At 33.3% G+C, this 17,767-nt stretch overlaps 3 protein-coding genes and 1 long non-coding RNA gene across 6 annotated transcripts in view; 3 read left to right on the top strand and 1 right to left on the bottom strand.

The window, feature by feature from the left end:
• The window catches only part of LOC117686515 (E3 ubiquitin-protein ligase TRIM71-like), a 45,121-nt gene continuing 27,354 nt past the window's right edge, over positions 1–17,767 (top strand). The window contains exons 1-3 of the mRNA XM_066081943.1: positions 1–1,638; positions 3,106–3,326; positions 5,300–5,367. The gene's annotated coding sequence lies outside the window, so the exon portion shown is untranslated. The remainder of the gene's footprint in view (positions 1,639–3,105; positions 3,327–5,299; positions 5,368–17,767) is intronic.
• LOC136274630 (uncharacterized) lies at positions 3,889–4,844 on the bottom strand. Its single transcript, XR_010713079.1, has 3 exons — positions 4,711–4,844; positions 4,408–4,533; positions 3,889–3,987 (listed from the first exon to the last, which is right to left on the bottom strand). It is a non-coding gene; the product is annotated as an uncharacterized lncRNA (long non-coding RNA).
• On the top strand, positions 6,058–8,713 carry LOC117686512 (uncharacterized). 2 transcript variants are annotated; one of them, XM_034461536.2, is made up of 3 exons: positions 6,058–6,319; positions 6,473–6,549; positions 6,830–8,713. In XM_034461536.2, the coding sequence occupies exon 3, from the start codon at positions 6,836–6,838 to the stop codon at positions 8,504–8,506; it is 1,671 nt and encodes a 556-aa protein (XP_034317427.2). In that variant the 5' UTR covers positions 6,058–6,319; positions 6,473–6,549; positions 6,830–6,835; the 3' UTR covers positions 8,507–8,713. The 2 variants fall into 2 exon arrangements, with proteins under 2 accessions (XP_034317427.2, XP_034317428.2); XM_034461537.2 differs by lacking the exon at positions 6,473–6,549.
• Positions 15,174–17,406, top strand: LOC105321689 (uncharacterized). 2 transcript variants are annotated; one of them, XM_066081940.1, is made up of 3 exons: positions 15,174–15,231; positions 15,385–15,466; positions 15,679–17,406. In XM_066081940.1, the coding sequence occupies exons 2-3, from the start codon at positions 15,450–15,452 to the stop codon at positions 17,348–17,350; spliced, it is 1,689 nt and encodes a 562-aa protein (XP_065938012.1). In that variant the 5' UTR covers positions 15,174–15,231; positions 15,385–15,449; the 3' UTR covers positions 17,351–17,406. The 2 variants fall into 2 exon arrangements, with proteins under 2 accessions (XP_065938012.1, XP_034317429.2); XM_034461538.2 differs by lacking the exon at positions 15,385–15,466 and having other exon boundaries at positions 15,175–15,231.

The raw sequence follows: 17,767 nt of genomic DNA, 5'->3' as shown, positions 1-17,767 counted from the left end.
AATTGTAGAAAAACTATGGATCCTCAAAACAGTGTCCAGGATGTGCTCCCATGTGACCTTTGTGAGACCGCCATAGTACACAGCTACTGTGACTTCTGTCATATCAACCTGTGCATGACATGTATTGGCAAACACATTTCGGATGGGTATGACAAACATAAAATAGTCCCTTTTCAGGAACGAAGATCAACCCTCATTTATCCCAAATGTAGAACGCATTCGCAAAAAAATTGCAAATTTCAGTGCAAAGATTGCGATCAAATATTGATTTGTTCTTCTTGTTCTGCATCTGCACAACATAGAGGGCATACATTCCTAGAAGTTTCAGAAGTTTACAATACAAAGAAAGAAATTATAGGAAAAGATACAAAAGAATTAGAAAACCTTATTTCTCCTACATATGAAGAAATTGCACTTGACTTAGAAACTCAGCTTGCCAACCTGGATGAGGGATATGAAAAACTTACAACATCAATTTCTAAACAAGGAGAGCAATGGCACAGGGAAATCGCCATTATCATTAACAAACTGAAAACTGAAATCAGCGAGATAAAAGTGAAACACATCGCCATTTTACAGAAATATTTGGTTGATATAAAACAAACACAGTCTCTTATAACAAAAACATTACAAGCCATAAGGAAAATCGAACAATCCACTGAAATATCTCCTACCATTGAATACAGTGCTAAGCTCACAGAATTAAGAAAACTTCCACCCAAAGTTAAGGTTACACTGCCAACATTCATTCCAAAACGAATAGACGGTGAGACACTGTGTAGTTTGTTTGGACATATTAGCCCATTATCGACTGCTACTGAGGAAAATTAAATTTCTTGTCACTGAATCAATCAAAAACCTCAGTTAGAGAACTACTGGATGAACCGGAGCTTGTTGCCACAATAGAGACTGGGTATCAAAATCTACGCAGTGTTACCTATCTAAATGATGACTGTGTTTGGACATATGGATTGACAAATGATATGAAATGCTTCAACATTAATGGTGCACTTCTCCACGCAGTCAAAACCAAATCAGAAGAAAGGCCCAGTGATATAGCTGTGGACAGGGATGGGAATCTTCTGTACTCCATTCGGACAGAGGGGACAGTGTTCAAAGTAAAGAATGGACAACCAAATGATTTTATCAGATTACATGGATGGGGACCATGCAATCTGTGTGTCACCTCTACTGGTGATCTCCTGGTTACCATGTGCCGTGATGATAAGACTCAATCCAAAGTTGTCCGTTTCTCGAAGTCTACAGAGAAACAAACAATTCAATTTGATGATAAAGGTAAACCTCTGTACTCAGGGAATGATAAAATAAAATACATCACAGAGAACGGAAATCATGACATCTGTGTTGCTGACTGGTATGCTCATGCAATTGTCGTGGTTAATCAGGACGGGAAACTCAGATGGAGGTACACCGGCCATCCCTCATTTACCGGGAAGAAACCATTTGATCGTTGTGGTATCACAACAGACTGTCAAAATCGTATCCTGACAGCAGACAGTGACAACCATTGTATCCACATTCTTGATCAGAATGGCGAGTTTCTCAGTTACATTGATAAATGTGATCTGAAGGATCATTGGGGTGTATGTGTGGACAATAATGACAGTTTGTTTGTGTGTGAGTATTACAAGAGCAGTGTAAAGAAAATAAAATATTTAAAGTAGACTCATAAGTTGTGACATTTACTGGTATATTAACCATTAAACAAGGGTAAACTTTTTAGCGTATTTTATAGTTTATATATCAATGGTGATTTTTATATGATTGATTTGAGATTTGGTAATGAATTTTAATACGTGAAAATGACGGCTGATATTTAGTGTAATAAAAGTTAATAAGAATGTCGGTTTTCATCATTGCATGTTTCAAATGTCAATAACAGACTTGTGTGTATAGTTCAAGTTTTCGACATTTTAAACATGTAAAATATACGTACTATAATAATTACTGTATATTGTAAATTTCGTACCAGTTTGATTATATTTTCAAATGTAATATAATTGAAGAGCTTTTTTTTGTCCTTGCCGCATTTTTCTCACATCACAGGTGCTCGATATTCTAACAAACTGTTGGTAAGGCATGCCATATAAAGAATTCGATTTTTGTACCAATAAGACGTCAACTTTCAGTTAAATGACGACTTTGTTGATTTTAAGCCTAATTTGTAAAACGAATGTTGGTCAAAGATTTCACAGCAACTATTCTTTGCGAATGCTTGAGATTTTAGCACACTCTTTGGTCAGGCATGTCATACGGTGGGGTCTATTTTTGTTTCTATTCGACGTCAACGTCCTGTTTAATAACAAATTTGCATATTTTTTTAGCCTTAATTTTCAAACAAATTTTCGTAAAAGAATCCGTAGCGAATATTATTTGCAGATGTTTAATACTCTTTTTCAGGCATTCTGTCTGCTGTGACCAATATTGGACCAATAAGAAGTCAACTTCCTGTTAAATGTCGACTTTTCTTATTTTATATATTCACATCAGAGCAAGGGTACATGTATAACTAGTGAGCTCACATATAATTTGGTAAAATTCTTTACAAACAAACTTTTTTTAAGGGTTTAAGCTAAAATAGACCTTACATATAACATATGGGCCTAATCTTTTAAACAACGAATTAAAAATGTACATTCTATCAATAAATAGACCTGAAAAAATGTATATTAACGTGATATATTTTATAATCTGTTGACAATGTGCGCCCTTTACGTCAACTATTTACATTTGCAGGACTTTCGCCCTTTTTAAAAAGTTAATATCATATTTGAGAAAGTATTATTTTAACACACAAAGTTGACATTTGATTAAATCAGATTACATTATATTGTTTTCTTATATTGTTAACAAAATTATTTACATTGATACTCAACTGGCGAGCAAGACCAGATTAAGAAGAAGCTGCTCTCTAAAACAGACACATGGAGCACATTTAACACATTTTGAATTAAGGCAATTTAAAAATGTCAACATTATTTGATTAAAGGGGGGGGGGAGATATTTTATTCAGAATACTAGTGTCATCTTTGCTATATCGGGAATTAAAAAAAATCTTTTACTCAGTTTCAAATATTCTTTCAGAACCAGTTCAATGGGCCACCATTCCAGTTCTGGTCAAGATCTGAAAACTGCTCCTCAACGAACTGTTCAACCAGATCGAGGCAAATATGTGTAAGGCTGGCATGGAAGATGAGGATTAAGAGGAAGGCGACTGGGAAGATGAAGACGATGATGGGGAGGAAGACATCCAGCTGAGGGGGCAGACTCTGACCTGATTGACAGTATGGCGGCCGAGTTTAATGGTGATTATACCTTTTATTTTTTCTAATAAGAAAGCACTGATAAGACGAAAGTGGCAAATATACTTGTAATCAAAGGATTTGTAAATGTCTGTTATGGATCGAAATAAATAAAGTCTGATTGACAGTATTGCAGTCAAGTTTAATGGTGATTATACTCTTTATGCTGATAATAACTGATTGGTGGTAATGTTGGAAGGGGGGGTTAAATATATAATATTACCTAAAAGGTTTGCAGCTGACTGATCCGTAAATATAACAGGTTTAACATGTAGGCAGAGCTGCTTGTTTAATTTATCAACCCTATATGAAAACTTAAGGTGGATCTCTACACCAAATAAGTGTAGGAGATTTTTGTTGCATGCATTTGTTACCAATACTAGGCACAGTATTCAACAATAATATACCTCAAAATACAATACACTATTTTCTAGAGAATTTTTAAAATATCAGTCTGGTTCCAGATAACCCCTTATTAATCAAATTTTTAAACATTCCTGTTTTAAAATTCTTATGAAAGTGAAATGTTATTAAGTTTAGAAATGAAAAACAAAAAAATCATGAATGAAGTTTGTATGATTTTTATTGGAATCCACATAAATATAAAACTAAAATATAAAAAAATTCTTTTAAGGCAAACTGCTGGACAAAATCCCACAAAAACCTGAAAATATAAACAATATTCGTTGGTGAATGGGATGAAGAAAAGAAATTGAATGAAATTGAAATATTAAAGGAAATACTTAATTATTGCAAAAATCTTGGTATGAAAGATCCTGTTTTAGAGTTGTCTTTCTTTATTTTACATGGTCTCAAATATCTTGGGATCAATTTTTTAATTAATAAAAATCACGAAGAAAAATTAAAAAAGGAACAAGTTTATGCTAAATATGTAGATATAAGATAAGTAGTGCTTATGATAATGTTTGAAGCTGAAAAATCATATTATTGATGAATGCATTTATATATATATTTAACTCTTCAGAACAAAATATTAGTAGTTAATTATATTATAAAATGCCTTTTACTTTTTTTATATACAATAGCAATTATAAACAACAACCATACGCATATCAATACATACATTAGATGTCCATAGTGATACACATGCATGTGTGGAAATGAAAAACATGCTCCTTTTCAGAATTATGTCTTTCCCTCATTTGGCTTGCAAATCCGGGCTTCCACTGCTATTGCTACCTAGTTGTATCTATTTTAATCAAAATACATTAGTTTAATGTCAAAGTTTCAGTGAAAGTCTTTTACTGCAAATGTTTTTTTTTTTAATTTGGGAAGTTAGGATCAATTCAAGAGATCCTACTACGGTACTTTCGTTTTATATTCATCATACATATATAGTTTAAATGAAAATTTGACATCTGCTTACCTATATCGATAATCCGCCACATATGTATGATTGTCTGTTGCAGATGACATGACAAAAATGTGTTGCCAATAGCAGCAGAGCAGGGAAATGGTATATTATTTAGATTCCACGTTTTCCGTACAAAACAGCTGATAAGCAATGCTAGTTAAAAGCTTTAAACAGGAAAAAAATTGACATATTTTCTAAGCGTTTTGGTGATTTCATTCCTATCGCACCTCCTTAGTTAGAAGAATTCAATTAAACGGTGTATAGCTATTTTGTACCACGACATAATGTTATCAATCCGGAACACAATGGCGTTTCGAACGGAAGTCAGACATGTTTTGACGATGTAGCCTTCCACCTTAATGTGTGTGAGATTTTTTTCTCGCAAGGACAGTAATGTGAAAGATATACTTGTAAAAACAATGAATTTTAACCTGTTGGATACAGGAATAAAGCCATCTCTTATGTTACAGATTTACAAAAATTGGAAATGCATGATTTAAGTCCAAAGAAACATGGATAAAGATGTTCATGAAAAAAAATGTTTTTAAATCTTTATGTTTGAATGAACATTTGATTAACTGTTTGAAATGCTTTACTTCAGGGTATGATGAAGATGAGGAAGAGAACCCCGATTTCTCCAAAGACCCGACCTACCAGATAGATTTACAGGTCAGTGTGCATATCAATACATGGATATATTTATGGAGAATGCTTTAATACATAGGCATTGCCTGCTGCCTAATCCATTCATGTATATTTGCATAATCAAATCAAATCAAATCAATACCTGGATATATTTGAATGTATGAAGAAAGAATTATTTGTTTCTAAGCTAATTCCTGTTGTTATTCAGTCTGATTCAACATTTAACAAGTACTCTATTAATCTTGGGTGTTGAAGAGGGTATATTAATTATGGCTTCAAATGTCATGGTTAATCAGTAGAAAATTCTTATTTTTGTTCAGCCAATGTCTACAGAGGCTCTGTGCTTAAAGTCGCCAAAAAATGGAATTAATGACAAGTATATAATCTATTGTTTACATGAACAATGTTAAAATAAAACAGAAGAAACCGTTTTATTGGGAACGTGGCATTTTCAAAAATGAAATTCCGCGTACTATTATTTTATTTTTCGGATTTTTATATATATATTTTTAATGCATTCTTTCGTCATATGTGTGTGTCTATCTATCTATCTATCTATCTATCTATCTATCTATCTATCTATCTATCTATCTATCTATCTATCTATCTATCTATCTATCATATTCAGCGCACCTCAGCTACATGTACAATACAGTGTATAAGGTAAACTCTTGTCCTGTGTCCGTCCGTTTGTCTTCTGCTTCTATCTCAATTATCTCGACTGACATACATATCACAAAACTATCCCATGGTATTATGAAAATAAAAGAAAAAACTCTCTCAAAAGACAGATAATAAAATTGTAAAATAATATGCTTTAAATCAACCGTTTTTCTTCATACACTTAAAAAAAAAAGAATATTTATTTAGACACACGGGAAAGAACTCTATATCAGTTTGATGTCAAGTGACCGCATTGCAAGCAAGATCAGCCATGATAAAATCGGAGGGTTAAAAAAAATTATATAGATACACGGTATGTTGTTTTTGTATGAGAAAAACTTCTATATTTACTATACATTTGATTTTTATGCATCTTTTTCAACTGCAATGTATATAATTTCCATCAATTTAGAACTTTAATATATCTTTTTCAACAATATAACTTTCACTTTCACTTTCTCTATAGAGCTGTTTAACGTACTCGCCTCCAAATTGATGTCAACCGGTAGAGGTGAAACAGTGGAATAAAACTTCAATGTTCAGGTGAAGGGGATTTGTGCTTTGTTTCAGCGCTTTACTTTCTAGGGTTATTTGACAGTTGATACATTTTATCATACACCCCACCCACACACATGCATCCTTAGCAATTCATTTTTATCCCCAAACTGCAATTTTTTTGCTTATTTGATATATGTACAGTTTATTTATCATTCTATCTTTTTAAAAAAAACCTCAACGGTGTGTCGAGATGGCTTGTGTGCATACTTTTCTCGATAAGGATAACCGAATAATATAATATATTTTTATACTTATTCATTTGTAGAAAACTATGGATCCTCAACACAATGCCAAGGATGTGGGCCGATGTGACCTTTGTGAGACCGCCATAGTACACAGCTACTGTCACTTTTGTCATGTCAACCTCTGCATACCATGTATAGGGAGACACATCTCCGATGGATATGACAAACATAAAATATTCCCTTTTCAGGAACGAAGATCAACCCTCATTTATCCGAAATGTAGAACGCATTCACAAAAAAATTGCAAATTTCAGTGCAAAGATTGCGATGAAATATTGATTTGTTCTTCTTGTACTGCATCTGCACAACATAGAGGGCATACATTCCTAGAAGTTTTAGAAGTTTACAATACAAAGAAAGAAATTTTGGGAAAAGATACAAAAGAATTCCAAAACATTATTTCTCCTACATATGAAGAAATTGCACTTGATTTGGAAAATCAGCTTGCAAACCTGGATGGAGGATATGAGAAACTTACAAAAACAATGTCCAAACAAGGAGAGCATTGGCACAGAGAAATCGACTTCATCATCAATAAAATGAAAATTGAAATCAGCGAGATAAAAATAAAACACAGACACATTCTACAGAAAAACTTGGATGAAATTAAACAGATACAGTTTCTCATAAAAGAAGCATTACAGGCCTTAAAGGAAATGGAATATTCCACGGAAGTATTTCCAATCATTAAATACAGCTCTAAGGTCAGAGAGTTTAGCAAGCTTCCACCCAAGGTCCAGGTATCGCCGCCAACATTTATTTCAAAACCAATAGATCGCGAGAAGCTGTGTAGTTTGGTTGGACAGATCACCCCATTATCTACTGATACAGAAGAAAATGTCTTGTCACTAAACAAACCCACCACTTCAGTCAGAGAACTACTGGATGAACCGGAGCTTGTTACCACAATACAGACTGGATATTTAAAACAACGCAATGTTACATATACTTGTCTTCATGATGGTAGTATATGGACAAGCGGAGAGACCAATGATATCAAATGCTTCAGCAGTAAAGGTTCACTCCTCCAAACAATCAAAACAAACTCAGAAAAAGGGCCAAATGATATAGTTGTAGACAATAGTGGTGATCTACTATTATCCAATCGGAAAGCAGGGAAATTAAATAAAATAAAGAATGGACAGACAGAAGAGTTTTTTAAATTACAAGGATGGGGACCATGTAATCTGTGTGTCACCTCTACAGGTGATCTCCTGCTTACCATGTGCAGTGATGATTGGACTCAATCCAAAGTTGTCTGTTACTCTGGATCTACATACAAACAAACAATTCAGTTTGATGATGAAGGTAAACCTCTGTACTCCGGGAATACCAAGATTAAATACATCACAGAAAACAGAAACCACGACATCTGTGTAGCTGACTGCGGGGCTGGTGCAGTAGTGGTGGTTAATCAGGCCGGGAAACTCAGATGGAGATACACTGGTCATCCCTCAGTAACCAAGAACAAAACATTTAAACCCCGTGGTATCACAACAGACAGTCAGAGTCACATCCTGACAGCAGACGGTGACAACCATTGTATCCACATTCTAGATCAGAATGGACAGTTTCTCCGTTACATTGATAACTGTGATCTGAAGATTCCTTACGGTTTATGTGTGGACAATAATGACAATCTGTTTGTGTGCGAGTTATATAAAAGCAATGTAAAGAAAATTAAATATTTAACATAGACGGCCGGTTTTTGACAATTATAAAAAGCAACTTTTTTAAATGTACATTGAATACTTTATTTTAACATTTTATTTCAATTCACAGAGATATCAAAGTTAATTGTTTTTGTCCCCGGGAACAAATAATTAACTGCTCTAGCCGACAACCAAGGCTCATGTGTATGACATTATGATTTGAAAATGTTTTATTAAATGGTAAGAAATGAATTCGATAACTTTTTTGGATGGGGCAAATCTATTTGATGGAATGCAGATTACTTTTTGTGTTACTGACTCGTCGAAGTTAGAAAATCTGACATCCTGTTTAGTCGGTACATTTTCATTTAAGGAATTTCATTTTGTATGCTAGCATATGTAATGGATATATGTCAAAAACAGTTATGTATAAAAAAAAAATATCAGAGAGTTTCGAGGCCCGTTAGAGCCGAGAACTGTCTGATATTTTTTCATACAGAAGTGTTTGAGGCATATATCGAACTTAAAACAGTGCTAGGGAATTTCATAGATGATTTATCTGAGACTGTCCGATTTTGTTCTCCACTGGTAACAGTGTAATATTAAGAAGCCCACTAATAAAGTTTGCACTTTTAAAATTTTGTCAAATGGCGTTAATGTTGGAACCAAGTAAACGAACTTTGAATTTTTTAAGGTCAGACGCAACACGTTCCTCGATTTTATTTAACATTTTCCAGGAATTTCTTAATGGTTTACTACTACTCTGACAAGCTTTATTGCAAAAAATTAGGATACCTTACCAGGCATTTCTGCACCATACTAGAGTATGCAATTTCCTATATAATCTTCTTGAAAATACACTTGAATCGCTGATATAAAATTAAGTAAACAATACAGCACAGCAAAATTCACTATATTGGAGAGGGCTTTGAACTCACAACCTCTTGAACCTACGCTCCTGGCAGAGAGCGGCAAGGGCTCTAACCACTCGGCCATCTAGGCACATATCCATATACAAGTAAATTTTAATCATATTAAAAATCATTATAAAAATAATAATTTGATTGGAACTCTTTATTACGAGGAGATACAAAAAAGATGTTCGTGGAACGTGTGGTCTGACCTTAATTTCAAAGTGCATTTAAATTCTCGATATTAACCCACTTGGAAAAAAAGGAATGTAAGATACCTTATTAGACACATAATCTTCCCCCAATTCAATTACAATCTGCATTACCGAAAGTTTTACCTTGTGCGAACTTTTATTTAATCTCTAATTTCTACAAATATTCTCAACCCGTTTCCTATCCATTTTTAGTCAACGACTGGCAATATTGAAATGACTACAGGTTTCAAGGCTAGTATTAATACCTTTTGAAAGGTATTGAATACACCCCTGCGAATGTGTTCGGATGTTTTCTTTCTCATTGTTATGTTTATAAGAAATCCAGAGATACTCAAATGAAAATTCACGAGACTTTCCTCGAAGCGACTCCGATATATCTACAGCTCCTGTGTAATTTCTAGCGGAAGCATGAGTGTTCGGATAACATTCTCAAAATACATACAAAATATTGATCGCTTTTAATATTACATCTTACTCATAAGTTAAACCCTAAAAATCTATTAAGAGATAGGTTTTATTTCACCATCAAACTCTTATTTAAACTGAAATGATGATATTAGGCACAGAGTTATTATCATTCATGTTCAACCACTCTACACGTGGTTAAAAAGTTAAACACTGGGTTGCTTGACAAAATTACAGCTAAGTTTGATGCTTTTGGTGTGCAAAACCAATGGCATGTTTTTTAAAAGCATCAGTGGGTATCTGTTTCGTATGGTGGCATATCTCTGCCCCTTGTGTGCAAGTTATTTTTCTATTAATTATGTGGACAAGATTATATGCAAGATAGTTATGTCAACATGCAACATAACTATGTTGACATGCAAGAAAACTGCAATCGAATAAGAGTTATAATAAATCTCAATTATCGCCAACATGTGACATTCAAGATGCTAGATACGCTACCTATTGATGTCAACATGAAACTTATATATGTTAACATGCAAGTTCTTTATGTCGACATGCAACTTATTTATGTCGACATGCAACTTAGTTATGTTATCATGCAAGATAAATATGTTGACATGCAGCATATTTATGTTGACATGTGACTAAGTTATGTTGACATACAAGTTATAAGTTTCATGTCAACATATTTATCTCGCATGTTAACATAACTTAGTTGCATGTGAACATATTCATATCGCATGTCAACATAAGTAAGTTGCATGTTGACATAAATAAGTTGCATGTTGACATAAATAAGTTGCATGTTGACCTACATAAGTTGCATATCAGCATATTTATCTTGCATGTTAACATAAATAAGTTGCATGTCGACATAAAAAGGTAGCATCTAGCATCTTGGATGTCACAAGTGGGCGATATTTGAGAATTTTTGAGATTTTGTATAATTCCTAGCTGATTGCAATTTTCTTGCATGTCAACATAGTTATGTTGCATGTTGACATAATTATCTTGCATGTCAACATATTTATCTTGCATGTCGACATATTTGATGGAAAAATAACTTGCACACAAGAGGCAGCCACCATAGTTTCGTGTAAAAAGATAGTGTTCAATCAACACTCTGCATAAAATACTACTAGTACAGTCTGTTTCATTATTTACACTGTTACAAGGCCGGGATTGGATCCGAATCTCATTTACTTGAATACTGAATATTCAAAATTTTTGTGTTAAAATACATCTGTCTCTCTCTCTCTCTCTCTCTTTTTCTCATATTAAATATTTTGATTTATAATATAAGCATTCGAAACAATGTCAAATATATACGAGTAAACAGACTCAGAGTTGATATGTTTTGGTTCATGGACATATTATTTTTATTATTTCATTTTTATTCGTAATTTTGAAAGGTGAAAGAGGACGTGGTTAATGGAATGAAAATACTTAAATTTTATAAAATGCTTCATAACACTTACTGTTCAAATTACAAAAAAAAATTACAATTTACGAAAATTCAGGTTTGTGTTAACTGTTTAATGACGATTTTTGTTCTCTGCTTTGTTGCTTAAGAAAGGAATGTATGACATGAATGCATTTATATTAACTCACATGCACATACTTTTAAATTCATCAATGCTTATGCTTTCAAATTAAACATCGTTTGTCATAGAAGACAAGGATAAACCGTGACCCTTTCTTTGGGACTCCTATATCTACTTGTCAATAATATCTTCACGTACATTATCTTAGAATGATTGGATTACAAATAGCCTAAATGATTTGGAAAAACATGGAAAATAAAATATTTTGAATTGATAGCTAGAAAAATTATGTAGAAAATGTTTCCATGGAGAGGGGGTTGTCCGAAGGAAAACTGTGTTTGCCGGGGGGGGGGACATTTCCGATTATTATGCTACGTGAATTTAATAATCTAGTTTACAAGGAAGGGGGAGGGATCCATTTAACCCTAGAAAAATTATCACAAAAAGGTTGTATTAAAAATAGTATGCATACACGATTTAATGGATTGGTGTTCGCTTTATACGCATAACTTATAATAAGAAGCATAAAACTTGTTTTCATTTCCGTATATCAATCTCTACAAGCGTAATACGAGGGTCAATCAAAAAATACGAAGACAATGTGGCTGTCTATCATATATTTTTCATGAAAGTCATACTTAACAGATTAATCTGTGCACCAACACTTTTGTTATTGATATGCAAATTTTTAGTCCAGTTGATGAAACGGTATTTTTGTTACCCCTTTTTAAAAACAACATGTTTTGTCACCACGGCGCACGGTAACGTTCAAAACAAGACGTCAAGATTAAACACGCACAGTTTATAGATAAACCCCATCTTTATATCACGCTTAGTCTCTTGTGCCTTTCTCCTTACAATTTAAAATGGCATTGAACCACTTAACATCTTATTTGTTCACATTTGTTCGAGAATCATAAGTTAGTTCTTTAAAGTTTTCATTTTCTTACCCTGTATCTCTTAGTTTACAGTAAGGATAACCCTGAACGCCGGTTGACGTAACTTATTTTTTATCAAATCTTTACAGATATTCTACTCTCTTTCGGGCAGTTTGATTTTCAAAATACCACCCCTATAAAATTCATTACAGTTAAACACAAACTTGCAAATAATTGTTGACTTATTTTTTGCACCATTGAGCATTTTCACAGCTTGTATCGTCCTTTTCCTGAGTTAAATCTGTTTTGTTAGTACTTCTCATTGCGCCGTGACGCCCGGCGACGTCGATATTTTTAGTCAATTCTAAAGAGGACTGTCTGCTTTAGTTACTGATATCTGTTCGAAGAAACAATATATCCCGTCATTATTTGGAACATAGAATAACATGGCCATACTTAATTTGAGGTTTCAAAATTATTTGGTTTATAGCCCGATTTATAGAGATATTACTTTCAACATTATATAGTTTGTTGTTGACATAACACAAATTTTGACCGTGCGCCGTGACCTCATTTTTGCAGGATTAGATTCTTAATAATTCTTAGAAGTAAAGGAATTTTTTAACTTTTTTTCTTGCATATTGTTTGAAATTATTGTTAAATTATGTCTACCAAATTTAGTAATGATATGACGTTAAGTAACATAGCTATGACAAAAGTCTTCGTATTTTTTGATTGACCCTCGTAATAACCTTGTTCTATAAATGTGCATATCAATGTGCAAATTTATTACGAAAATGAATACGTACCAGTGTCTGCACAATCTTTATCTCAATACAATTGGACGTATTACAGTACCTTCAGTTCTCGCAATAACGACTCCAATAAAGACATACGTTCAACGAACAATTTACATCAATATTTAACCCAATAAAATATTTCACTACGCTTAGAACCCACATGTTGTGTATTTAAATTGTGAAACTACTGTTAACTTGATTTCATTAATTTTGAACATTATTGGTATTTTATGATTGTGTGAATGTGTGATTCTGGAAAAAACATAATGAGCTGAATGCCTTGATGTAATTTGCTGGGTTTTTTTAGGCCTAATAAATTGGTTTTAGCTGATGAATGACAGATTAATGAGGTTAACTTACTATTCTAAATGTTAACAGTTAAATTAAAACATTAAATGCAAATCGTTTTAATTAATTAAAAAAAGGTTAGTGTAACATGCATTGTTATTTATTTGTAAAATTTGGATGTTGTATGTCAATATAAAAGTAAAAATTTTATAAATAGTTTTTATACCAGATTTGTCTTTTAAAACAATGCCTATTATTTTGAAACTTTCACCAATATTCCTCAAATTTTATTATCAATAAATCCTCTTATTTGTTCCTTAGATAATTCATTTGCCATGTAATCAACATCAAGATAACAGACTAACAAAACAAATACAAGTACACCGCTAAATGTTGAAGGGTGTAATCCATTAAATATGGTTTCAAATATCAATTTTAGGTTAACCAGTAAACAAGTCATTTTGTTGTCCTTCTAATGTCTTGGGAAACCCTGTGATTTCAGCCGCCATATAAACAGGGTTGATTATGACAAGAAGATTACCTATTTCTAGCTACATGTATATGTAGTGTGTGACAATGTCCTGACCAATATCATAAACAATGTCATAAATTATTAACGTTTCATGTTTGGTTGTCATTGTCAAAATTTACAATATGCTAGGTTTACAACATTTTGAAAAAAGAAGAAACAAAAAAATTAATACCAAGGTGGTATTTCAAAAATGTTGAGATACCATTATTTTATTTTCTGGTTTTTCTTTTATTTCTTAAAAAATATTTGAGTAGTGTACTTTTTGTTGTATTGTAACATATTAACATATTTATGATTTAAATCGGAGAGAACAATTCATTCCAGATCTAGAATAACAGCTACATGTAATTTCTGTTGAGTGAACTTCCGCATATATGTTTTTTTTAAATATTCTATTGTAAAAATATATAAATCTAAAATATTCTAAATTTATTATAGATTGAATGTTCAGCGCACCTATGCTACATGTATTAGGTCAACTTTTGTCCAGTGTCTGTCTGATCATCATTCTATAAACTAATCACTATCCAGACTTCTATCTCTAAAATCTCGACAGAAGTAGCGCAAACATATCCCACAGTATTATAAAAAATAAAAGGACCTTTTTCAAAAGACAGATAATAAAGTTTAAAATTGAGCCTCGAGCTGTAGTATAATAGGGAATTTAATCAACAGTTTTTCTTCATACACAGTGCACATTTGGAATAATCATTTTAAACCCAAGTTTGTTAGACACACGGGATATAACTTTATTTTCATTTGCTGTCAAGTGACCGCATTCCAAGCAGATCAGCCATGTTAAGGTACTTCACTACACCGAGACTTATACTTTTTAAGACACTACGTCACAAGATGGCGATTTAAATGTTTTGTTAAACTGTTTGTATCAATCGATTCAGATGTATATCGTCATAGCTCAGTGGTTAAAGTATCAGGCATGTGAACTGCAGGTCATGAGTTCGAATCCACCTGGGGCTTTTGTTTATGTTTACTGAATGAAATTTTTGAAAATATCATTTTTTAACTAAAATTGTACATTTTTTCGCCTATTTGACATATATACTTCTTATCCATCATGCTTTCTATCATAATCAAGTAATTTTCTGCTGATTTGAGAAACTTTTTCCAGGTGTAGTGAGGCACCTTAAAGGCGGAGGGTTAAAAAGAAATACATTTTTTAAATATAGATATACGGTATGTTGTTGGTTTTTTATGATAAAAAGTTCTATATTTACTATACATTTGATTTTTATGTATCTTTTTTAACTACAATCTACATAATTGTTATCAATTTAGAACTTTAATATATTTTTTTTTCCAACAATATCACTTTCACTTTCACTATAGAGCTGTTTGTTTTCATTCGTACACGCTCCCAAATCGACGTCAACCGGGAGCGTGGAAGCAGTGGAATGAAAATTATATTCAGGTGAAGGGGATATGTGTTTTGTAGAAGCGCTTTACTTCCTATGGTTATTTCTCAGTGGACAAAGTTTAATATACACCCACTCCCACCCACTTCCAGTCAATGGTTTTAAACACCCCCCCCCCCCCAAACGGTGTACTGAGATTGCTTTTGTGCATACTTTATGTTTATATGCATAGCTGAATAATATAATACATTCTATATATTAATTGTAGAAAAACTATGGATCCTCAAAACAGTGTCCAGGATGTGCACCGATGTGACCTTTGTGAGACCGCCATAGTACACAGCTACTGTGACTTTTGTCATGTCAACCTTTGCATAGCTTGTATTGGCAAACATATCTCAAATGGGTATGACAAACATAAAATAGTCCCTTTCCAGGAACGCAGGTCAACCCTCATCTATCCGATATGTAGAACACATTCACACAAAAATTGCAAATTTCAGTGCAAAGATTGCGATAAAATATTTATTTGTTCTTCGTGTACTGCATCTGAACAACACAGAGGGCATACATTCCTAGAAGTTTCAAAAGTTTACAATACAAAAAAAGAAATAATACGAAAAGATACAAAGGAATTAGAAAACCTTATTTCTCCTACATATGAAAAAATTGCACTGGATTTAGAAAGTCACCTTGCCAACCTGGATGGGGGATATGAGAAACTTACGACAACAATTTCCAAACAAGGAGAGCAATGGCACAGGGAAATCGACACCATCATCAACAAACTGAAAACTGAAATCAGCGAGATAAAAGTGAAACACACAGCTATTTTACAGAAATATTTGGTTGAAATCAAACAAACACAGTCTCTTATAACAAATACATTACAAGCCATAAGAAAAATCGAACAATCCACTGAAGTATCTTCTACCATTGAATACAGATCTAAGCTCACAGAATTAAGAAAACTTCCACCCAAGGTTCAGGTATCACTGCCAATATTCATTCCAAAACCAATAGACCGCGAGACACTGTGTAGTTTGTTTGGACATATCACTCCATTATCGACTGACACTGAGGAGAATGTCTTGTCACTGAATCAATCAAAAACCTCAGTTATAGAACTCCTTGATGAACCAGTGCTTGTTGCCACAATACAGACTTGGTATCAAAATCTACGCAGTGTTGCCTGTCTCAATGATGACTGTGTTTGGACATGTGGATTGACAAATGATATGAAATGCTTCAGCATTATAGGTTCACTCCTCCAGACAGTCAAAACCAAATCAGAAGAAAGACCCAGTGATATAGCTGTGGACAAGGATGGGAATCTTCTGTACTCCATTCGGACAGCAGGGACAGTGTTCAAAGTAAAGAATGGACAAACAAAAGATTTTATCAGATTACATGGATGGGGACCATGCAATCTGTGTGTTACCTCTACTGGTGATCTCCTGGTTACCATGTGCCGTGATGATAAGACTCAATCCAAAGTTGTCCGTTTCTCGAAGTCTACAGAGAAACAAACAATTCAATTTGATGATAAAGGTAAACCGCTGTACTCAGGGAATGATACAATAAAATACATCTCAGAGAACGGAAATCATAACATCTGTGTTGCTGACTGGTATGCTCATGCAATTGTCGTGGTTGATCAGGACGGGAAACTCAGATGGAGGTACACCGGCCATCCCTCAGTTACCGGGAAGAAATCATTTGATCCTTGTGGTATCACAACAGACAGTCAAAATCGTATCCTGACAGCAGACAGCGACAACCATTGTATCCACATTCTTGATCAGAATGGCGAGTTTCTGAGTTACATTGATAAATGTGATCTGAAGGATCCTTGGGGTGTATGTGTGGACAATAATGACAGTTTGTTTGTGTGTGAGTATTACAAGAGCAGTGTAAAGAAAATAAAATATTTAAAGTAGACTCATAAGTTGTGACATTTACCGGTATATTAACCATTAAACAAAGGTAAACTTTTCAGCGTATTTTATAGTTTATATATCAATGGTGATTTTAATATGATTGATTTGAGATTTGGTAATGAATTTTAATACGTGAAAATGACGGTTGATATTCAGTATAATAAAATTTAATAAGAGTGTCGTTTTTCATCATTGTTTCAAATGTTAATAACAGACTTGTGTGTATAGTTCAAGTTTTCGACATTTTAAACATGTTAAATATACGTACTATAATAATTACTGTATATTGTAAATTCCGTACCAGTTTGATTATAATTTCAAATGTAATATAATTGTAGAGTTTTTTTTTGTCCTTGCCGCATTTTTCTCACATCACAGGTGCTCGACATTTTAACAAACTCTTGGTAAGGCATGCCA

This window comes from Magallana gigas, chromosome 4 (assembly GCF_963853765.1).
Source record: "Magallana gigas chromosome 4, xbMagGiga1.1, whole genome shotgun sequence".
Classification (NCBI taxonomy): domain Eukaryota; kingdom Metazoa; phylum Mollusca; class Bivalvia; order Ostreida; family Ostreidae; genus Magallana; species Magallana gigas.
Note: the sequence above shows the minus strand (reverse complement) of the source record. Positions and strands in the feature narration are given on the sequence as shown.